Source organism: Centroberyx gerrardi, chromosome 14, assembly GCF_048128805.1.
Source record: "Centroberyx gerrardi isolate f3 chromosome 14, fCenGer3.hap1.cur.20231027, whole genome shotgun sequence".
Classification (NCBI taxonomy): domain Eukaryota; kingdom Metazoa; phylum Chordata; class Actinopteri; order Beryciformes; family Berycidae; genus Centroberyx; species Centroberyx gerrardi.
This window is the reverse complement of record NC_136010.1, coordinates 18,881,601-18,901,705: the sequence shown is the minus strand read 5'-3', so window position 1 is coordinate 18,901,705 and position 20,105 is coordinate 18,881,601. Positions and strand designations below refer to the sequence as shown.

The 20,105-nt window shown below is 46.3% G+C and overlaps 1 protein-coding gene across 1 annotated transcript in view; it reads right to left on the bottom strand.

The window, feature by feature from the left end:
- camta1a (calmodulin binding transcription activator 1a) overlaps positions 1-20,105 on the bottom strand; it is a 270,441-nt gene that overhangs the window by 14,516 nt on the left and 235,820 nt on the right. The window contains exons 7-11 of the mRNA XM_071894528.2: positions 17,760-17,913; positions 12,547-12,687; positions 9,535-11,840; positions 8,202-8,328; positions 7,240-7,374 (exon numbers count right to left, since the gene is read on the bottom strand). Coding sequence (XP_071750629.1) covers positions 7,240-7,374; positions 8,202-8,328; positions 9,535-11,840; positions 12,547-12,687; positions 17,760-17,913 — 2,863 coding nt within the window. The remainder of the gene's footprint in view (positions 1-7,239; positions 7,375-8,201; positions 8,329-9,534; positions 11,841-12,546; positions 12,688-17,759; positions 17,914-20,105) is intronic.

The window sequence follows — 20,105 nt, the reverse complement described above, 5'->3', positions numbered from 1 at the left end:
GCTCAATTGACAACAAGTACATATCATTAGCTTCCTATTTGCATAGATAACTATATGCTGCTTGACTCATCAGCTGCAGGCAGGAGTGTAAATGAGAGATGAGTGGAGAGATAATTTCAATGATGAATCAATCTGATACAACACACCATGGCTCAAGGGACAGGATGTCTCCTAAGCTTTCCATTAATAGCAAGACAACACAGTTAGGCTAAACACATTCATAGGGTTCTCCGCACCCTCAAGGCATGGCAATCTTTTTAACATGGCACTTGGAATTACATTTTAGTCTTTTGACACATAATGCTATCTAGAGCATATTGTAGCAACAATTGCAATTTATAACAGGTAAAGCGAAGACAGAGGCAGAGATACAATAGTGAGCTGAGACTTGAACCCATCTGATCTTGAGGTATGCTTGTTTTGAGAGTGGGTAGTTCACCCCTCTTTTTTAATTAGGTGTTATGACAGGTACAACTAAGAGAGACAAGCATGTGGGTAGAAAGGGACACAACTGCATAGCATGAACTGGAATGGAACCTATACACAATCATGAATATGTGATAAGCGCATTAGCAGACCAGGACAAAAACAAAACTTATAATCTACCAAAAAACACCTCAAATTACAGTTCTTATTATACATTCAGCTTATGATACAGAAAAGTACACTATTCCCTGTTCAAAGAGATGGAGACCATAGTGCATATTTCAAATCACAGCATAGACTGGTATTACCTACATAGAACTTATGAGATATTTCATGCTACAGACAAAAAAAAAATGCATGAGAATTTAGAAAAATCTGATATATGGAAAATTGACATATATTGGACTTTTACTCTAAAAAGGAAGGTCTTATGAAATACAGTGGTAAGCTTAGCATGGACTAGAAAGTTATAGTTAAATAAATAATTGTTGCTGCCAAAAACGTTTTGAAAGGAATGAAAACTTTTATACTAGAACCCAGTAACGCTGAGTTTGTTGTTTTGAATGAGGTCAGCTCTTTTTAAACATTTTTACCTCTTTAAACCCTCCAGTCTGGGGCGATCCATCACTTCCAGGTATAAGCATTCTGTTGCTACAGCTAACAGTACTACTACTGCTGCTGCTACTACTACTATTACTGATAGTACTACTACTACTACAATTACTACAGTACCAATTACTACTACTACTAATACTACTGATCCTATTACCTCACTGCCACTGCTAGTACTAATATTACTACTACCTCTGCTACTACTACTACTACTATACCACCACCGCCACCACTACTACTACTATTACGGCTGCTGCTACTACTACACTAGCACGGCTAGTACAAATATTAATACTACCAGTACCACTACTTCTACTACCATACATATGACTGCTTGCACTATTATCACATTTCCACTGCTAATATTACTAATATTACTACTAGTATTGCTACTATGCTATTTCTTCTACAAGCACATGACTACCACTAGCACTACTACTAGCATATTACAACACCACTAATACTAAGTGGTTTTGTGCAGTTTGTGCCATTCCTACTACTACCGTTCATGCTAAAATGTATGCACTCATGGTACTGTAAAGCACTTTGGATGAAAGTGTCCACTAAATGGCATGCATTACTACTACTACTACTACTATTACTACTCTCAATGCATATACATTATGTAAAACAGCCAAAAGCACTATGGAAATTCCTCCAACATTTTAAAACATGTTCTAAAAGACTTGGCAAGGATGTCCTGCGGTGTTGTATTTAACATAGATCATATTTCCTTTAATAAAACATGTGGTGCAATGCATATCGTTGCACTCCTTAGGATATAGTCAAAACTTCAAAGAAGAGCAACAGGTAGATAGAAAATGTATGGCGAATTCACTCTTTGTTTAATAGTCTAGAGTGACAGCGCTAAACCAAAGCAAAGTTTGAGGACTAAAGGGGATAAAAGTGAAACGCCGTGTCAGACACACAGGCGCTGATGTTGCTGTTCATAGATCCGTGGTGCTGAAACACTCAGCGACACTTATGAGGGGCTAACTGTAGCTACTTGTAGTCCTCATTCCGGCTCATTTGAATGGTTTAATTTGGCAGTGGCGTTGACGAGGTCCGCTCTACTATCTGAACTAGGTAACAGCAGCCTAAGTAGGCAGATTTCACCGACGAGACACTGGCCCCGATAGCCTGACCAGGATACCAGGCTGCGACAACCCTCCACTGCGCTAGAGCAACTACCGTACTTCCAACAACACGTGAAACACCACTTGCAGCTGGCAAGGGACATTAACCCGAGTAGGTCGGGACGGGAACACACGGTCATCATATAGTTCAGTAAAACTGACCGTAAAGTGTCATGAAGCCGGTGAAAGCACCGTTTTGCCAAAACTACTAAGAAGTAGCGGCAGTATATGATAGATGGCAGGTGAAAGAGAGCTAGGACAACATAACTTCCTCGCTATTTAATTATAAAAAAAAATACCGGGAAAGCAAACATAGAGAGCTATGTTCTCTAAAGGCGTCAAAATGTATAAAGGGGAATTGTCGTGAGTCAGGAGTTGGCTACTATGAACCGTCAACTCTCCAGTGCTCTGCAATGAGGCAGAGTCACATGAAACACTTAAAGGAAGCATGTGGTCAAAATACACATTTCATTTCAGCAAAACTCCGCTAAAAGATAGACACAGCTGGAACAGACTAAGACACATGGCTGATAACAGTAAGTTAGCATTCGGGGTGTTCGAGGAAACGTGTAACTTTAACTTCTCCTGTCATACACAAAGCACAGGGAAAAAAAACAAAAAAACAGCCCAAATACAACACAAACAGAACACAACACAGCACGACAGCCATAGATTGAACTTAACACATCTAACCTTCTATTTCATTTTCCATTGGTAGAGTCCCCCTCAAAGCAAAAAACAAAAACAAAAAACAAAAACTGCCCCTTTTGTCTTTTAAGAAAAGCAGGTGTCATTCACTGGCATCCTGACCCAAAGAAGTCCAACCATGGCTGCATTTCACTCAAAATGCAGTTTTGATCCCACAGTTTCTCGGTATGAATGATGTTGTGAGGAGAAAAAAATATATATATATATCCTTGCTGTAGAATGAATCTCAATCTCAATAGAGCACTCGTCAACAATAGAACAAAGTGAGGGAAGAGAGCGACGTGAGAGAGAGAGAGAGAGAGAGAGAGAGAGAGAGAGAGAGAGAGAGAGAGAGAGAGAGAGAGATAAAGACCGCTCACTACTCTTCTTCCTATAATAGCCCCCTCCTCCTCTTCACTTGCTTCTCCTATAACCCCCCCACACACACTTTCCCGGTGTTTCTAGTAGTCGCTGCTCTCCCAGCCTGCAGTAAAATGACAAATACCGCTGCTAGGAGACGTCGTGCGCACGTGCCGCCGGTAAACAGACGCCCTAGTTCCCGTTTCCCCCCCTCCTCGTCGAGCCGTTGTCGTGCTTTTAAAAGCTCGCGCCCCCTCTCGTTATTGTTATTAATATTGTTATTATTATTATAATTATTGCTACAATGTTTACGCTTTACTTTTTTTTTTTTCTCAATTTCCCGTTGCCTCAACACCGAGCTCAAGAGGCTGCTTTGTTCAACTTAAAGGCGGTCGATTCGGTCCATTTTTTCTTACGGGTAAATACTCGACGCGTCCCCGTGTGTTTGTTACTTCGGTTCATTGTGCGCCTGGACGTGAGTACCGGAGAGAGTCGGTGCAGCCGTTTCAAAAGACGACCCCCCCCTCTCACCAGTCTATCGCCTGAAATTGAACCCTGTCCTGTTTGCGGTAGTTTACCGTGTTTACCCAAACACGCCCACTCCTCCGCTCCTGCATTGTGTGTGCACGGTCTCCCGTTTGTCACGCCGGTGTAGTTTTTAGGCAACTCAATACTATCAATACGCTCCCTTGAACATTGACAGTCAGTGTGCCGCTATGCGGGGCTGTAATTTGGTCTTTCCCAGCGAACCGCTCCCGGCTAGCGAGGGGGGCCGTGGGATCCGAGCACAGGCACTTATTGGGGCGGGTGAAGAGAGCGCTGCAGCTCCGATTGCTTTACCTCTGTCTTTTCTGTCCTGCCCATGGCTCCGTACCTGCAGTGCTGCAGAGAAAAAGCGCCCCTTCCCCCACTCTGCATTATGACAAATCAAGGCAGGCAGGCAGCTGTGCCATTAGCACATCATAGCACAGTGAGTCTTCCATGGGAGAACAAACTCACAGGCTGTAGTACTGTGCTGCGGTTTGAGACATAATATTGCATGTGGCACATAATGTCATTACCCTACAGGTCAATTAGGTGACCGAGCTAGGGGTTAAGTAGCATGAGCCTGAACAGCCAAGGTGTCGCATTGGGTGACAGGCGCCTTCTTGTCCCACTAGTGTTTTTGAGGTAGGTTAGCAATTGGCTCTTCATTATTCTGTGAGAGGTACAACACTTTTTGGTGTTCTGTTATGCTTCAGTGGCACCATTAAATCTATGACAACACATGCCCAAGTGAATACATTCTGCCCTACTTCTGAAAAAAAAAGAAAAAAGTTCTGTATTGTCTGGACTCCTCAGCGGAACTGGAATTTCCCTCTATGATTGCAGGGGGTAAACAAACATTCAAACATTTACTTTAAAAAGAAAAACAGAATCCTAAAAAAGCCCTGCTGAATTTGCATAATGGGTACGGTGCGCCAGAGTCGCTGTCCACAGCGCGGTGGTGCTGAACCTTTGCCATAACTTGCTGCTTGATTTTGGAGAGACACTAATTTCTTGTACTAACAAGTATAATTCGTAAAATATTGGTGATTTTCACGACTGTAGTATTTCATAGAGAGAAAATCGTTCCCTTTTTGTTCCCTTCATGCCTCTCTACAGGCATGAAGTGGAGCACAAACACACACACACACACACACACACAGGCTTACCACTTATTTATGTGACATTCTATGGATATATCACACAATCTCAATGTTATGTGACATTATATTATATTTGTGTTATTTTTCTGATACTGCAAACACTTTTGCCTACATGAGCTGTCGGACATAGGCTACTGTGGATCCATTTCTCTAATAATTCCAGGTTGATCAGCTCTCTCATGGCACTGTGCGTGCTCATATATTGCTCATATATCCTCCATTAGAATGAGTGACAAGCATCAGCATAGACAAGTTGAAATTCAGCCAGAAAACCTTGCAAGTGAACAGACCAAAAACATGCATTCAGTGAACTTGTTGGATCACTAAATGCCTTTATCGTGCTAAAAATCGGAGACCACAAGCAGCTGTGAAACAAACTGTAAGAGATGGCAGGCAAGGGGTTACTGTAAGTAAGGTAATAGGGTGGGCTGTGTTTTCCCTCTGCTTTGTGTGGAGTATGAGACAGCCAGCTCCTCCTTAACTGGTTCTGTGAATGGGCCAGTGAGGCAGTAGGGTATGAATGGCGGAGGGATCCACTGGTTCTGCCGCGCGTGGGAGCCGCCAGCTCCCGATTACTCACTCCCACTCCCTCAAGGGCCGTCTGCAATGCAGCTGTCCCGTCAGCCCGCGCCTCGCCATGCCCTACTTTATCCTGTCAATGCTCAAACACTGCAGCAATGCTCCCCCAGCACCACACATACACACATACAAACATGCAAAGGCATACACACGCACAGAAATGCTTGTGCACACGCATGCTACTGAAAACACATAGCTATCATCTGACTCACAGACTTGACTTGAATTTAAACACAGATATTGCCAGCCCTGCAGCACTCATTATTAGATGTCATGCAGTCCTGCAATGCTCATCTACAAAAGGTATTTTTAACCATAAGGGGCTCACATAAAACCATTAAATCATAATCTTTGTAAATGACCAGGATGCAAAGTCCATGTTTGTCACTGTGTATTCTCCAACAAATATCTCTTTGTGGAGTGGGGAAGTGGGGAATTTGGGCAGACAATACAGATATACAGCAACCCTCTTATTATTCTGATATCTGGGCACTGCTGTTTTCAACAATGGCCTTTTTATTATTGGCTGATTGTAACGTAGGTGGTAGATGAATTTAGGTTTTCTCTATTGTTGAACTCATTGAACTCTTGGCAAGAGAGTCTGTAAAATGCCTAAAATGTAAAATGAAAATGATAAATGTAACATGTACAAATACAAATGTAATACAAATGTAATGCAATATTCCAACACAGAATGCAGAATGAAATTGGTTGACTGTAGTTATCAATCATTACATGTCTAACAGAACACATCATAACACAACAGTGTTAAGGCTCAAAGCAGAGGTTCTCCCTCTAATAAATGTATTATCTCCTTATGGCCACAGAAACGCACTAACATCATACAACTTGTCTACAAATTGTGTCTCCATGTGTGTGTGTGTGTGTGTGTGTGTGTGTGTGTGTGTGTGAGCGTGCATACGTGTGACCATATGTATGCATTCTTGCTTGGACATCTTTTTATGCACTTGATACTTAACCCTAACCCCTACTTGAATACCTAACCCTAACCCCAGCCAACAAGAGGTACTTTCCAAAGAAGCTGATCTAGAAGTCAAAGGTTCTGAAATACCTTCCAGACAATTCCCACACATGCACTGGCATCAAAATCAAGAACTTTCCAGTGACATTCAGCCTTGTTTGGTCAAGGACCAAGGGAGCAGCATCTTTTAAGAATGAAATTACATCAATATGAGATTGTATATGCAACTCATTATCTTCCAGGTGTTCTTGTCATTGTGGTAAAGAAGATGTAACAAAATTCATTCCAACACAACATTGCAGCAGAAATATTTCAACACTGCAATCTATATGTAATGTGTGAGTGAAATCGCCGATCTCCTCCCAAATAATATATGACGGTGATGATGGTTATTACTATGTCGATACGCAAGTATAAAAACTTCAAAGGCCTCATTTTATTTTTAGCAGCATTTCTTTTCTAAAACCTTCAACGATTTCCCGTACACTTGTTTGGCTCCAGAGGAAGCTAATGCACATGGACGTGTAAGTCATGACAATAGAGAGCAACACAAAGCAAGAGACAGCGAGTTGTAATGCATGATGATCCAGCAGACATTAACAAGGCCACAGGAGATTTGGAGGAGTTGGAGGGAGGGATAAAAAGATGGAGAGGAGACAAATGGAGACAGAGCAAGAACGATAGAGAAAAATGAGAGGAAAAAGAAAGATGGAGGGAGCAAAGAGAGCATGCAAGACCAGAGCTGAAGAAAAACTGAGGAGAGACGTACCATCCAGTGAGAGCCAGTCGTGCTGAGATGAGGGCAGTGAAGGAAGAGCGCGGGCCTTGTATTCAAACACCACCGAGTTGGAGATGATCTGGTTACTGACAGCCACCTGCAGCGTCACCAGACCTGTGTCATGAGCTGGGGAGGGAGAGGATAATGGGAATTCAATGCATATACAGTACACACAGTGATAGTATTGTGTACTCAGATTTGTTTATTGGTAATGACTGGCTTAATCTTCCCTGCACAACTACTGTAAGTGTGAACAAATAAGGCAAAATAAGGATTACAGTGCCTCCTGTGGTGCCACAACAGCCTGACAACTGCTATATCTTTTGTTTATTTAATTAAAAATGACATTTTTGACTGACAAATTGATAGACATGGCTCTTGATATAGGGCTTGACAGTATGTGACAGCTAAACATGGGTTTTAAATTTGGAAATATTGCTTGTTTAAATTTGCATTGCTTGTGCACATTGGTACAAAATGGAATTGTATTTTCAGTTAAGATGGGATCTAAAAGTGACTAAGATTATTTTCTAAAAGCAAATCCTTCCCTTCAAACATCTATGTGCATATAACTAGAATTAATGCACTCACTAATGTTGTGGACTGAGTGTTTTGCATAATTTCAGCCTGCAGAGTGATACCTTACACAAGCAAATGAAAGCTCATGCTATACTCTGTGAATATTCTTGTTTTTCTGATGGGTCACTGTCATGGCTCAACCAAAGCTTCAGGTGACTCATTTTAAAGTACTTACGATACACTGCTATACTTGTCTTTGCTGCTAGAAAACAAGGTCGTTAAAAATTCTGAAATGTCAATGGTCAATTTGAATATGTTGATTTAAACCAGTAACATCTCTGTGGTGGCTTGTGGTTCATGTGATCGTGAAAACTTCCCGTCAAATCTAATGTCCCTTCTCTTGTTTGATGTGAGTGAGGATGCTACTGTCTTACCAGGGCAGTAGCAGCGCAGCACCCCAGGTTGGATGAGCGAGGCAGGGACTGAGATCTGGTCAAACAGGCAGCTGTAGTTAGAGCTGGCCTCTTGCCAGGGCCCAGTGATCAGCACCTTCACCCCACCCTGTAAAACAGAGCAGATGGATGAAATACACTCATACCACACCTGCCAAGTCAGGTTCGAGTATACGCCATTAGATAATTTGTTGCTGCCTGCCATCTAGAGTGCATAGCTAAGAATGACACCAAGCTGAAAACACACACATCCTTATACTGACCTCTACTGCCATCAAGTGGATAACCAATATCACACCTCTGCCCATTTCTCTAAAACACTCAACCACCAAGTTAAAATACTGTGCTGCCCTCCAGGGGTTAGAGGAGGATATTGCTACTGACTACATCGTTCTAATAGAGATGAGACTGCATTGTACATAATAGGAAAGCGGTCAAGCTTGATTTTGATGAGGTAGAGTAATTTGCTAAACAGTTTAAGTCATATCACAGGCCATATAGTAATATTCTACAAAACCAGAATGTGTAATTAAAAGCATTTTCAGCCCCTGCAACTCACCAAGAACACCCCACTAATTTCTCACATACCTTTTACATAACATTTATATTTTAGGCAATTAGCTGATGGTTTTATCCAGAGTGACAGAGTGATCCAAAGCCACCATGCCATCCCCCTCCTGCACTCCCTCTACTGGCTCCCTGTGCCTGCTCCTGTCAAATGCAAAACTCGGGCTACTACAGGAGTTGCAGCCCTTTCCCTGCAGGCCATGGCTGAGCCCTACACTCCAGCCCATGCCATGCACTACTTGAGTGCTTAGTACTATCCCTGTGCTTACCTGGTAATTGCTCCACTTTTGACTCTCCTGGCTCCCCAACAATGGAAACTCCCACCACAGTAAAGACTGCAGAAACTTTCCCTATCTTACCCTGAAAATTAATCTCTTCAGGGAAGACTTCATTCACCTCCCCCTGCCCCTGCCTTTTTTTGCTTGGTTCTAATTTATTTTTACAACTTTATATTACTGATGATACTTCTTGTCTGAATGCCATTGCTCTGACACCTGCAGTCTTTATTGGCTGCTCGTAATTTTGGGGATACATGAATTTAAATTTATTCTACTGTTACACTTGTAATTTACTCTGAATAAGATTGCCAGTTTAATGCCTAAAATGTAAAATATAAATGCAAACCCAGTAACTCTTTCTGACAACACATTTTAATATTCTGACAGCCCATTTAAATATTCTGCAATGCACTGCACTTTTCATTAGTTCAAATTAAAGACTTTGAGGAGAAATAGCACTGAACACCCACCTCAGGGTAGGACCACTCGGGGGAATAGTCAGTGACCATGAAGAGCCGTCCAGTGGCCTGGAGCATCCCCAGAGCCCCTTGGGCCACAGCGGCAGAAACCACCTCTGCTACATGCATGTAGGACAAGGAGCCTGCCTCTCCGGTGGTTCCCCCTGCCCCGGCCCCTCCGCTCAGAGACTGGGGGCTGCAGCAGGGTTGAAGGCAAAGCTCTGAGGGGGTGTAGCCAGAGCCCCTGGCCCCTCCATCCTCCTGGCCCTGCTGAGGGGCCCCACCACCCGTGTTCTGACTGTCTGATCCGTGGGATGTCACCAGCTGGTGGGCATACAGGGCCCCTCCAGCTGACATGGCGGTCCCACTGCCATCCACTGAGATGAAGTCGTTGATGAGGTCAGAGAACTGGTTCCCAAAGGAGATGTCAAAGTGATCCAGACTGATCTCCATGCCTGTCCCCCCTGCTCCTCCATTGCTGGCCCCTCCACCCAGGCCCTGGTGGGTTCCTACGGTGTTGTAGAGTCCCTGGACCATGCCTGTACCCTGGAGGAGGGGCTGCAGCTGCTGTTGCTGCTGGGAGCGGTTGCTGCCATCGCTGCTGTTGTTTCCATTACGAATGCCCACTCCTTCCCCTGCACCTCCTGTCCCCCCTCCACTGTCCGAGGCCTGCTGCAGGTAGTGCTCCGTCCCCCCTCCCTCTCCGCTCCCCCCTCCACAGGCCTGAATGTGATCTCCAGGCTTCAGTAGGCTGTCTGCTCCATTTTCAGTGGCTCCAGGCTGAGCTGAACCCACACTGCCTGGCTGCTCCAGACCCACCACCTCCTCATGCTCAGTGCCCAGCCCAGGGAAGCCCCCCTGGTACTGTAGCAGCTGGAGAGAGCCAGCCTGCCCAGGCCCCTCTGTGGGTGAGCCTCCATTACAGTTGGCCCTATGCTGGCTCTGGTGGGCCTGGTGGTGGTGGTGTAGGTGGCCGTTGCTGCCAGGGGAGTCTGTCTTCACCACCTGCAGACCCATATAGCCCCCAGCGTCGTGGGAGTTGTGCTCCATCATGTGGGTTTTCTGGCCCATGCTGGGCCTCCCCTGCTGGGCCTGGCCGGTCTGAGAGGCATCCTGGAGGAAGAAGCTGGGTGAACGATTCTGGTGGGGTAAATGAGGGCTGGACATGGCCTGACCATAGCCCACTGTGGCAGCACTGGAGGTATAGTCCTGCTTGGCATCAATGGCACTGAAATCCATCTGCTCCAAGGTGGTGCTGGGGCTCAGGCCCCCACCGGAAGGCAGCAAGGAGCCTGCTGGGGTCAGGGAGAGGTTGCCCTGGGCTGGACCAGCACCAGACGACACAGGCACTCCGCTGCCACAGTTTACTACTGCCCCCACCTGGTAGCCGCTCTCCTTGGCCAGCTGCTGCTCGAAGGAGGTGTCTTCCGTCTTGATGTTCTTTACCAGAGCTGAGCTGAAGCCGTAGCCGTTGTCTGACATGGTGGGGGAGCGCTGCAGACTGCCGTTGGTGCTGCCGTTGGAGGATGACGCTGAGGAGGAGTTGCCCTCTGTCTTCATCGCACTGCCCCCATAGGTCTGGCCCTGCTTGGGGTTGTTCAGGAAGCAGTCGGGGTCAAAGTTCATGTTGGTCTCTGGGATCTTGATAGATCCAGCATCAAGGCTGCTGGAGAGCACCAGCTCCTCGGACACCCCAGCTGCAGACAGCATAGAAAGACTGTCTCCTGCTGCATTTGTCCCAGCTTCCCCCACTCCTCCACCTGGGAAGGCAAATTTGTGACTGTCAGAGGTCACAGACAGCACCAAGCCCTGTGAGGTGGCATCTGCACCCATCAGGTGAGTGTTGGGACCTCCGGTAGGAGACATGCTGTAGACAGGGTCTCCGGTGACCTCAGACATGAAGACGCTCTGGGACAGGCCAGACATGACAGAGGCCACGTGGCTCATCCCTGTCACCACGGGGCTGTCAGCCATATCTGGGTCACTGTTGAGCCCGCTGCTGATAGAGACGGGGGAGTTCTGGGTGGTGTCAGGGACCTCCACCTGGTTGGTGGATGACACCTCCGTGCTGTTCTGGTGGAGGAGGACCGGCTTGTGGACTTTGCCATTGCGTTTCTCCCTGGCGCTGCCCCCTCCGCCTCCTCCCCCGGAGCTTTTGCCTCCACCATGGGTGCTGTGCTCGGTTTTCCCCTCCGACACGTCATTGTTTTGTACCTCAGAGTGGGCGCTGCTGTAGCCACCTGAGCGGGGATCCACCTTAGGCGAGATGATGCGGTGTTTGGCGCTGTTGCATTTGTGGTGCACACTGCTCCCTGCACCTGTATGGGAACAGACAGAGAGAGGGGGTGGCGGTGAGGTGGGGAGGTGGGTAAATAGAAATATATTGAGATCAAATTGTTGAACATGTACTTAAGAAGTGGGCAATAATCCTCCTTGTGAAGGAGCAATGACAAAAGAAATTACATAGATGACACAGAAGTTATGTGAAACTGTCAGCACTGGATGATCCGTTTGTTTGTGTATTTATGAGTCTGTGTAAAAGGATTTTCTCCTCAGATGGTGATAAAACTATCCTTTCTGTTCAATATAATTTAAGTGAAGCTTATGGGAAGCTTTGAATAGCTTGTTACCTGAACTCATCAGAAATAAAAATGCAATTGTGGGTTACACAGAATAATTCTGTATTTCAATTTATCAAATCACCTTCTGGTCTACAAACTTTTCCTGAATAACAGCCTAATGAAATTATCCAGTTGAAATTATTTGATTGATTAGCATGACTTTATAGAAAAGCTGGGCCATTTCAGATATGGCCTCGACACTGTTATCAGTAAACAACAAATAATAAGCCAATAACCCTGACACTCTCCACATTCCCTATAAATCTCCTACTAATAAAAGACCTCAACCACCTCCTTTGGTCTACCTTATAACAAACTGTCTTTTTATGGCCTTTCTGTTTCTCTCGCTAAATTTTCCATTTCTCCCCTGAGACCAAACACCTTCCCACCCCCTAGCCCTTACCCAGGGTGCCCGTGCAGAGACAGTTGTGAGTCCGGGGAGGTGGCTTGGTTTGGTGGCTGTCCAGAATCTGTTGCACCAGCTGCTCCACTGAGAAGCCAGAGCTGCTGTTCCCGTTGCTGCAAGTCCACTTGATGCCATGAACTGCCGGGAGAGAGGAGGAGACAGAGATGTCAGCCAGCCCAACAGACCACCAGCCACGCCAACCCCCCGCCCCACCCACTGCCCTTCCTGTCTGCCTGTCAGTATGCCCCATGCTGCCCACTGGATGCCTCTCTCACATGCCACACTAACCCTGGTGCAACAGCAAAATTAATATTTCTGGTTTGCCCTGGAGGAAAAAAACAACCCTCTGACTGGGCTACGCTAAAATGCTATCTGCATTAGTGGTATTACTGCTGGCAGAAGTAGCAGTAGTGGTAGTATTAATAGTAGTAGCAGTACTGGTAGTAGTAGTAGCATTAGTAGTACTGGTAGAATAGCAGTAGCAGTACCAGAAGTAGTAGTAGTAGTAAGTCGCTTTGGATAGAAGTGTCTGCTAAATGACGTAATGTAATGTAATGTAATATAATGTAATGTAGTCGTGGTGGTGGTGGTAGTAGAATTTATTGATGCCACACCTATGAATGAATACACTCTTTTCTTCTTCTTCTTCTTCACCTACGCCACTCACTATCAGGCTAGATGGTATGCTACTTGGATACAACAAAGACTTTACTGCATTTCAGTTTGGTTTGTGATTAGCCTTAATCGCCCCGCTCCATGTCTTCACATCCATAATGTTGAGATAATTCTAAACCCCAACTGCTTAACATCTTTTCCTCCCTTCTTTCCCCTGTCCACTCTGTGTGCTGTTTGTTTAGTGCGGGATAGGGCAGCGGCTTTTCTCCTTTTTCTCTCTCTTCACACCAAGCCTTCTGTACTGCACTGCCCCTTCTCTGAAGTAGCAGGCCGAGTCGACCTGGTGTCTCCCTGTGTCAGTGTGTCTGCTGATGCTCCGTGGCCTCCCCTCTGTGAGTGCTGATGAAGGTGACAGCCCCACACACCCCACCCCACCCCACCCCACCCCAGCCCATGTCTCTGTTCTGACAGGGGAAGCCACTGGGGAGGAACATCGCCTAGCTGCTGCTGGATCCGCTGCTGCACCTAGGGAAAAAGGGAGCCTTTCGCCTGCACAGCTCCACTCCCTGCCTCAGTCACACTTCGCTAGCGCCTCCTAATACCTTTCATCGCTCCACTCGCCAACCAGCCACCACTTCTGATGAGGCTGATAGTGATTTTAGTGACTGTATGGAGGTAGCAGACACCACTGACTGCTGCAGCGCTGAGGCTCTCAACCGGGGAAAAAAATATGGTAACACTTCAGAAGTGAAGCATATTTAGACTATCAAACAAAATCAAGGCAGCTTTAATACGGGTTCCCCACACTTCAATACGTCCTTTGGTTAAATAGGCAAGCGAGAGAGAGAGAGACAGAGAATGAGTGAGGGTGAGAGCGTGTGTGAAAAACAGAGTGAGAATTTGCTTAGTGTGTGTCTGTTTGCATACAGTATGAGAGAAAGGGAGATGGAAAGGGGGTGCGACAGTGGGGGTAGCGGGAGTGAGAGGTAGAGAGTATGGGAGATTAAAGACGGAGCCAGTTAAGAACAAAGCGAAGAAAACAGGCTGGGAAAGATAATTGGATGACTCTGATTAGGATCTAACTCCAAAGCTTTAAGATTCCCTGGCAGATTACAGGCTGGTCACCAGCAGATGTCAGCAGAGCTGTTGTGATCAAGCTAACACCATGCGGTGTAGCTCTCTGTTACACTGACAACTCACTGTGGCAGGCCACAGACGGGATTCATTTTGATCTTTGACAAACATTATGAAGTGTAATGTTTTTAGTTTTTTTAATAAAATCTCAGTTTGTACTTTGAACTAAGTGAACTGATAAAATTGATTGAATAGATACCACATCTGACCGAAAGGCTTTACGGTAGTTATTAAAAAAACATAAGTGTGTCTATCTGGAGATCCCATTAGAAAATGTGGTTTAAGTCGCCTTCGGCTCCTGACAGTTTGTGCATTACAAACTGTCAGGAGTACAAATCATTAAGATGAGGTGATGCTGGTATTACTAACACAGGGATGATTGGGCCATGGGCATGCGAAGCGTCCTATCACAGATCCCCTTCCATGACAAAGCCAGAAGGCAGGCTACAGGACAGGAGAGCATCCTTTCTGCCGGTCTGACTCAGAGAGGGTGACAGAGCAAGAGTGACAGTCTAACGTAACAGCTTACATCCACCATGTATCCCCATCCCTCTGTGTCCAAACAATCCCGTCTCTCCTCCGCCCTGATCCCTCATGCCAGACTTGCCACAGCCCTCTTCAGGCTTCATCTAGACGGGCGTCACCCCCGGAGGCTCTGGGTTGTTGACGTACAGTTACCACCGTGTCTGCCTGTCTCTTCTCCTCACTGAGGGTTATGTTCCAAAGCAGACATGACAGGAGCAGTGCCACTAGGTTTAATCCCGGCAGCGGCAGCAGCAGTGGCACCAAACAACAACCCAGTCACATCATCATCCCGATGACTGCATCCTGTCTTGAGCAGCACCGCACAGCCCTAATGACAAACACAGCCTGTCTGTAGGGCGCACGCATATCCCATCTGGTTGCCTCTGCACCATCGGGCACTATATGGGACAGTAGAGTACAATAGTTTACAGTATGGCCAGCCCTCTTTGCCTTGCTCTGCTCTATTATTCTCTGGCCCTGCCTGTCTAGCCTGGAGACTGGCCTTCTGTCTGTCTGAGTGTTTGTTAGAGCCGCTCATGCGCTATCTGTCAGCAGGCTAGGGGCATGGCTGGGGAGACTCTGCTGCGTGTTTATAGCATTAGACCAAAGGAGTGAATCAAGCTGGCTGCCTTGTCTGCCGAATTGTAGCGTGACTGAGCAGTGAAGCCACTCTCTTACCCCCTCTTCACTCCCCCCCTTCTTCTCTTTCTCATCAAACACCGCAGGGCGTTAAGGAGGATGAGGTCAGACAAGGCCATGTTTCACAGGGTTTATATTTGGACTGGCGTGTATGAGCATCCGTGCATGTGAGAGGAAGTGTGTGTGAGTTTTTGCGACTGAGAGTGTTGGTGTGCTTGAGTGTGCATGTTTTTGTCGCGGGGAGACAGAATGAGCTCAACTGATCCATGAAATCCACATTTTTCCTTTGTTGTTTTTTTTGTATCATTAGAGGTGTCAAATGGTTTGCGCAGTGAAATATCATGTGGAGAGAATAACAAAAGGGAAGAACAAGACGGATGAGGGCAATTATATTCTGAAAGTTGACACACTCTTCAGGGAAAATAACTATTTGACATTAAACTAAGAGTTCATGCACTGACATAAAATGAGCATGTGAACCATCATCATTATGTGATAACGTTTTCCAAACATACATGCCACACATGCTGTATGTGGCCCCATATCAAACATGCATCAAAGTTCCTGTATATTTCCCATACTACACTGTATGTGGTTTGAGGGTTTGTGCAGGTGTAATATGGAGCAGAAGGAAACCAATCCTGCTAGCTCATCTACACAACCTCTCTGAGGACTTGGGGAAGTTCCGTTATGTACGAAGAGATCCATGGTGCTGCACACATACTATAGCCCTCCTGCGTAATGCAAAACACATATCCATTGATGAATGCAAGTTGCTTGTTCTAAGATATAGGTCACTCTGGGGAAAATGTACTGTACATTAAGGGCTGATGTATAATTTAAGGTTGAATAATGCATGGATAATACAGCATGACTTCATCGCCACCTCTCACACCCAATGTCGAGAGGGGTGGTGTTCTCTTAAAAGGCCACTAGGTGGCAATGTTGCTCTACCGTTGAGGTTGTGTTGACATGGCCGTTGCAAGAGAAAGAGAGGGATAGAGAGAGGGAGAAAGACAGAAAAGAGGAGAGGGCTTTTTTTGCTCTTTACGTAGCCCCCTCATGTAGCCTGGCAGCTAGAAGGCATCTCACCCTCACCCTCTTTGTCCCAACAACTCCCAAAGTTAATGACTTCATGCATTACTGCAAATGGTGCTTGGTTTTTACATTAAGCCACAGATGTAATGAATACAGTAGTCCGCTGTTGCACTGTGGCTGTCCCGAGGTAAAGCTTTACGTTAAAGTATGTCCTAAAACTGATAGCCAGTGGAGCAGTGAGGGGGATAACGATGTAGCCAATGCTTCGGTGATGATGGTCAGGGCCAAGCTGCCTTGTCAGTATGCAGCCGGCGTGCGTGTGTGCTTGTAAAGCTGCTGACACGCTCGTCTTTACCTGGCCACATCACCAATAATTGGCCACCGGAATATCAGTCACAGCCCGGCCCCTGCCAGACACACCCGAGCCACAGTCTGGCCGTTAAAGATATCTTAACAGCTCTCTCAAAGATTTTCAGTGTCCTACAAGGTCCCCGTTTGGCTATTATCGTCATCAGACAAACCCTGACATTTTCCAAAACATCGCCTCAATCTTCGTGCAGGTCTGGAGACTCATAAAAAACACATAGTGGGTCTCTCTGAGTGTTAGTAAAGCTGGTAACACCAGGGATCAATCCACAGAAGGGAGAGAGAGAGGGGAGAGGGAGAGAGAGACAGACAGAGAGAGAGAGAGAGGGAGAGAGAGGGAGAGAGGGAGAGAGAGGGGGAGACAGAGGGGTGTGTGTGTGTGTGTGTGTGTGTGTGTGAAGGATTTCTGGTGAGTCAGACACTCTTCCTCCCACGCACTAGCATGAATCAATAACCAGCTAGCTTCCCTGCTCTGCCTCGCCTTCCTTCCTGGGCCGGGGAGGAGGTGCACTCTCAGGCCGACCAGTGTGGTGCCAGAGGTCCGGGGGAAGAGCTGACCTCTGACCCCTAACCAGCAGACGGCTCCAGGAAGAGGGTAAACTCATACAATAACATAGGAACACTCAGTGACCGAAGATGCTCTCTGACGGAGGTGCTAAGTGCACTTAGTGTACCAGCTATCAGCTAATAAGACTGGGCATTAAATCCTCAGACAAAACCGACAGCCACTGTGATTAGTCTCTCGATGCATGTAGACATGTAAAGACTAGTAAAGCCTTTTAGAGGAGACAGCGACTGTTTATATTAATGGCTATGAATAAGGGTTAAGGACTGGGTAGAAAAAACAAAAAACACGAATGCATAGTATTGAATGCGGTTGGTCCGACACTCACACATGGGCTTGAGCTGGCCAATCAGCTCCTCCTTGGTCCACTTGGCCCACTCCTTCTTGTCCGTATTGATGGAGCACAGGATCGGACCGCATGGTTTCCCACAATCCTCGATGGCCGGAACATTCAAATAGTGGACGAGCACGATATCAGGGTTCTGTGGGGGAGACAGGGAGGGGTGGGGGGGTGGGGGGGTGTCGGGGGGGTGGAGAGAGAAAGAGGTCAGACATGACGGCATGATAGATAGTTCAGGGTGGACATGGAGGGTTTTCTTGGAGATACAACAAAAAAGAGTGGTAGTGACACATAGAAACTGTGGCTCAGCTGTGAGGGCTTTTGTGTGGAACATCCCAGCTGGAGGGTGAGAAGTGAAATGTTGCTAGACTAGAAACACTGCATGGTAGCCTTCACACAGAGTACTGAGGAAGAGAGGCGCAACACAAAACACAACCAGGACTCAGAATAAATATGGACCAGAACTAGGCAAAAATCTCATTCATTATGTGAGTATCTGTATCTCTGTATCTCTAAATGTGTGTGTGTGTGTGTGTGTGTGTGCATGTGGTTAGGTGTGTGCTTGTGTATGCATACATATGTGTGTGCATGTGTGTGATAATTACCGTGTGCTCACGTAACACACTTATGGCATTTTGTCAAGTCCTCCCACATGGTGAGTTGATGCCCTCAATTAACTCTGCCTGTATTTACCGAGTCAAAATTCAACAATTTGCCGCCTGAAAATTGTTACTGAGTTACCTCGGCAAATTCCCTAAATTGACAGCTTATGAATAATAGGTGGCGTTTAAAGGAATGTTGTGCTGGTGTGAATAACATCAATTCGGTTCTGTAATCATGAATAGCTTTGATTAGAGAGCATAGCAAACAGTCACACGAGGAACGTTCCCGCTTCACTCCTTATCGCCTCCCATTTATTATAAACATGCAATTGCCACTAAGCCCACACAAACTTAACACGCATTTTTCTATACAATAGCCGCCTACAAATACACACACAATACAAATAAACGCTGCATTGATTAAAACAGACCTGTAGACGGGCAAAACACAAACAGGTATATATGGAAGGAAAACTGTGATCAGATGGATGGGCACACAAGCACACGCACATACACACAAACACACACATACACACATGCATGCATGCACGCCCACCTAACCAAGACACAAGAATCGACAAACCAACAAAGACCTTGATAGAGAAAAATGCCGTGACAACATGTGCGTGACTGCAGTTTGAAGCTTCATCAGTACTAAGTGGCAAATAAATCAAGGTGCTGCTAGGTCTGTGCTCCCTCTGAGTGTGTTCCATTAATCTGGGACCATGCCCCCCCTCTCTCTCCCTCTCTCCTTCTCCCCTTTCATCAGACAGGGATGGGGTTGGGGGGCACATAGAGGTTTTTTAAACCTGCATCCTACATAGGAATCTACAATCCACCTGAATGCAACAGGACCCATCCTACTGTATGCATCTGATTTTGTTAGATAGACAAGGATGGAATGATCAAATGACATTGATCCACAGAGCCAATTAGGCTACCACTCTGAAAAAATCTGGATCCCAATCATACCAACAAACCCCCCCCCCCCCTTCTCTGATCTGTCTGGGGTGTTTATGCCGGGCTGTCAGCTCTGTAGTGGACAGTGGGGAGAGCTGGATGGTAAGCCGGGCTTATGTAAAGCAGTCTCAGGAGGACAGATGACCCCCCTCTTCCCCCCACCCCACCACCACCACAACCACCACCAGAAGCTGGAGCTGGACATTACAGCGTGTTATCTCACTGCTTTTCCCTGTCCCCTGTCATTGGAGCGGACACGCTGGGCGACGGCTGCTGCCCTGTTTAGATGGCGACAGGGCAGGCGAGTGTGTGATGCCCCCAGATGGCATCACCAGCTGTGGCAATAGCTGAGAGATGCCCTCAATCTTTAGCTAGAACGAGAGGGGCGAATACGGACGGCTTCATTCGATGATGCGTGCACACGCATGTATGTGGATGTATGGGTCCAGGCAATGAGTATGCATACACACACTCAGACACTCAAACACACACACACACACACACACTCAAACACACACAAACTCACACTCACACATGCACAAACATAGACGCTCACAAATACACAAGACTAGACATACATACACACAGTAAGCAAGGACAAACTCATTGACATACTGTAACAGACGCATAGTAGTCACAAGACACACAAGGGTTAGTACAATACAATCACACACATGGTTACGCACAATCTCCTCCTTCCGACACCCACACTCCCAGCTGTTTCCTACAGTACCTTTACACACATTAACACACAAAGACTCACGCACACACA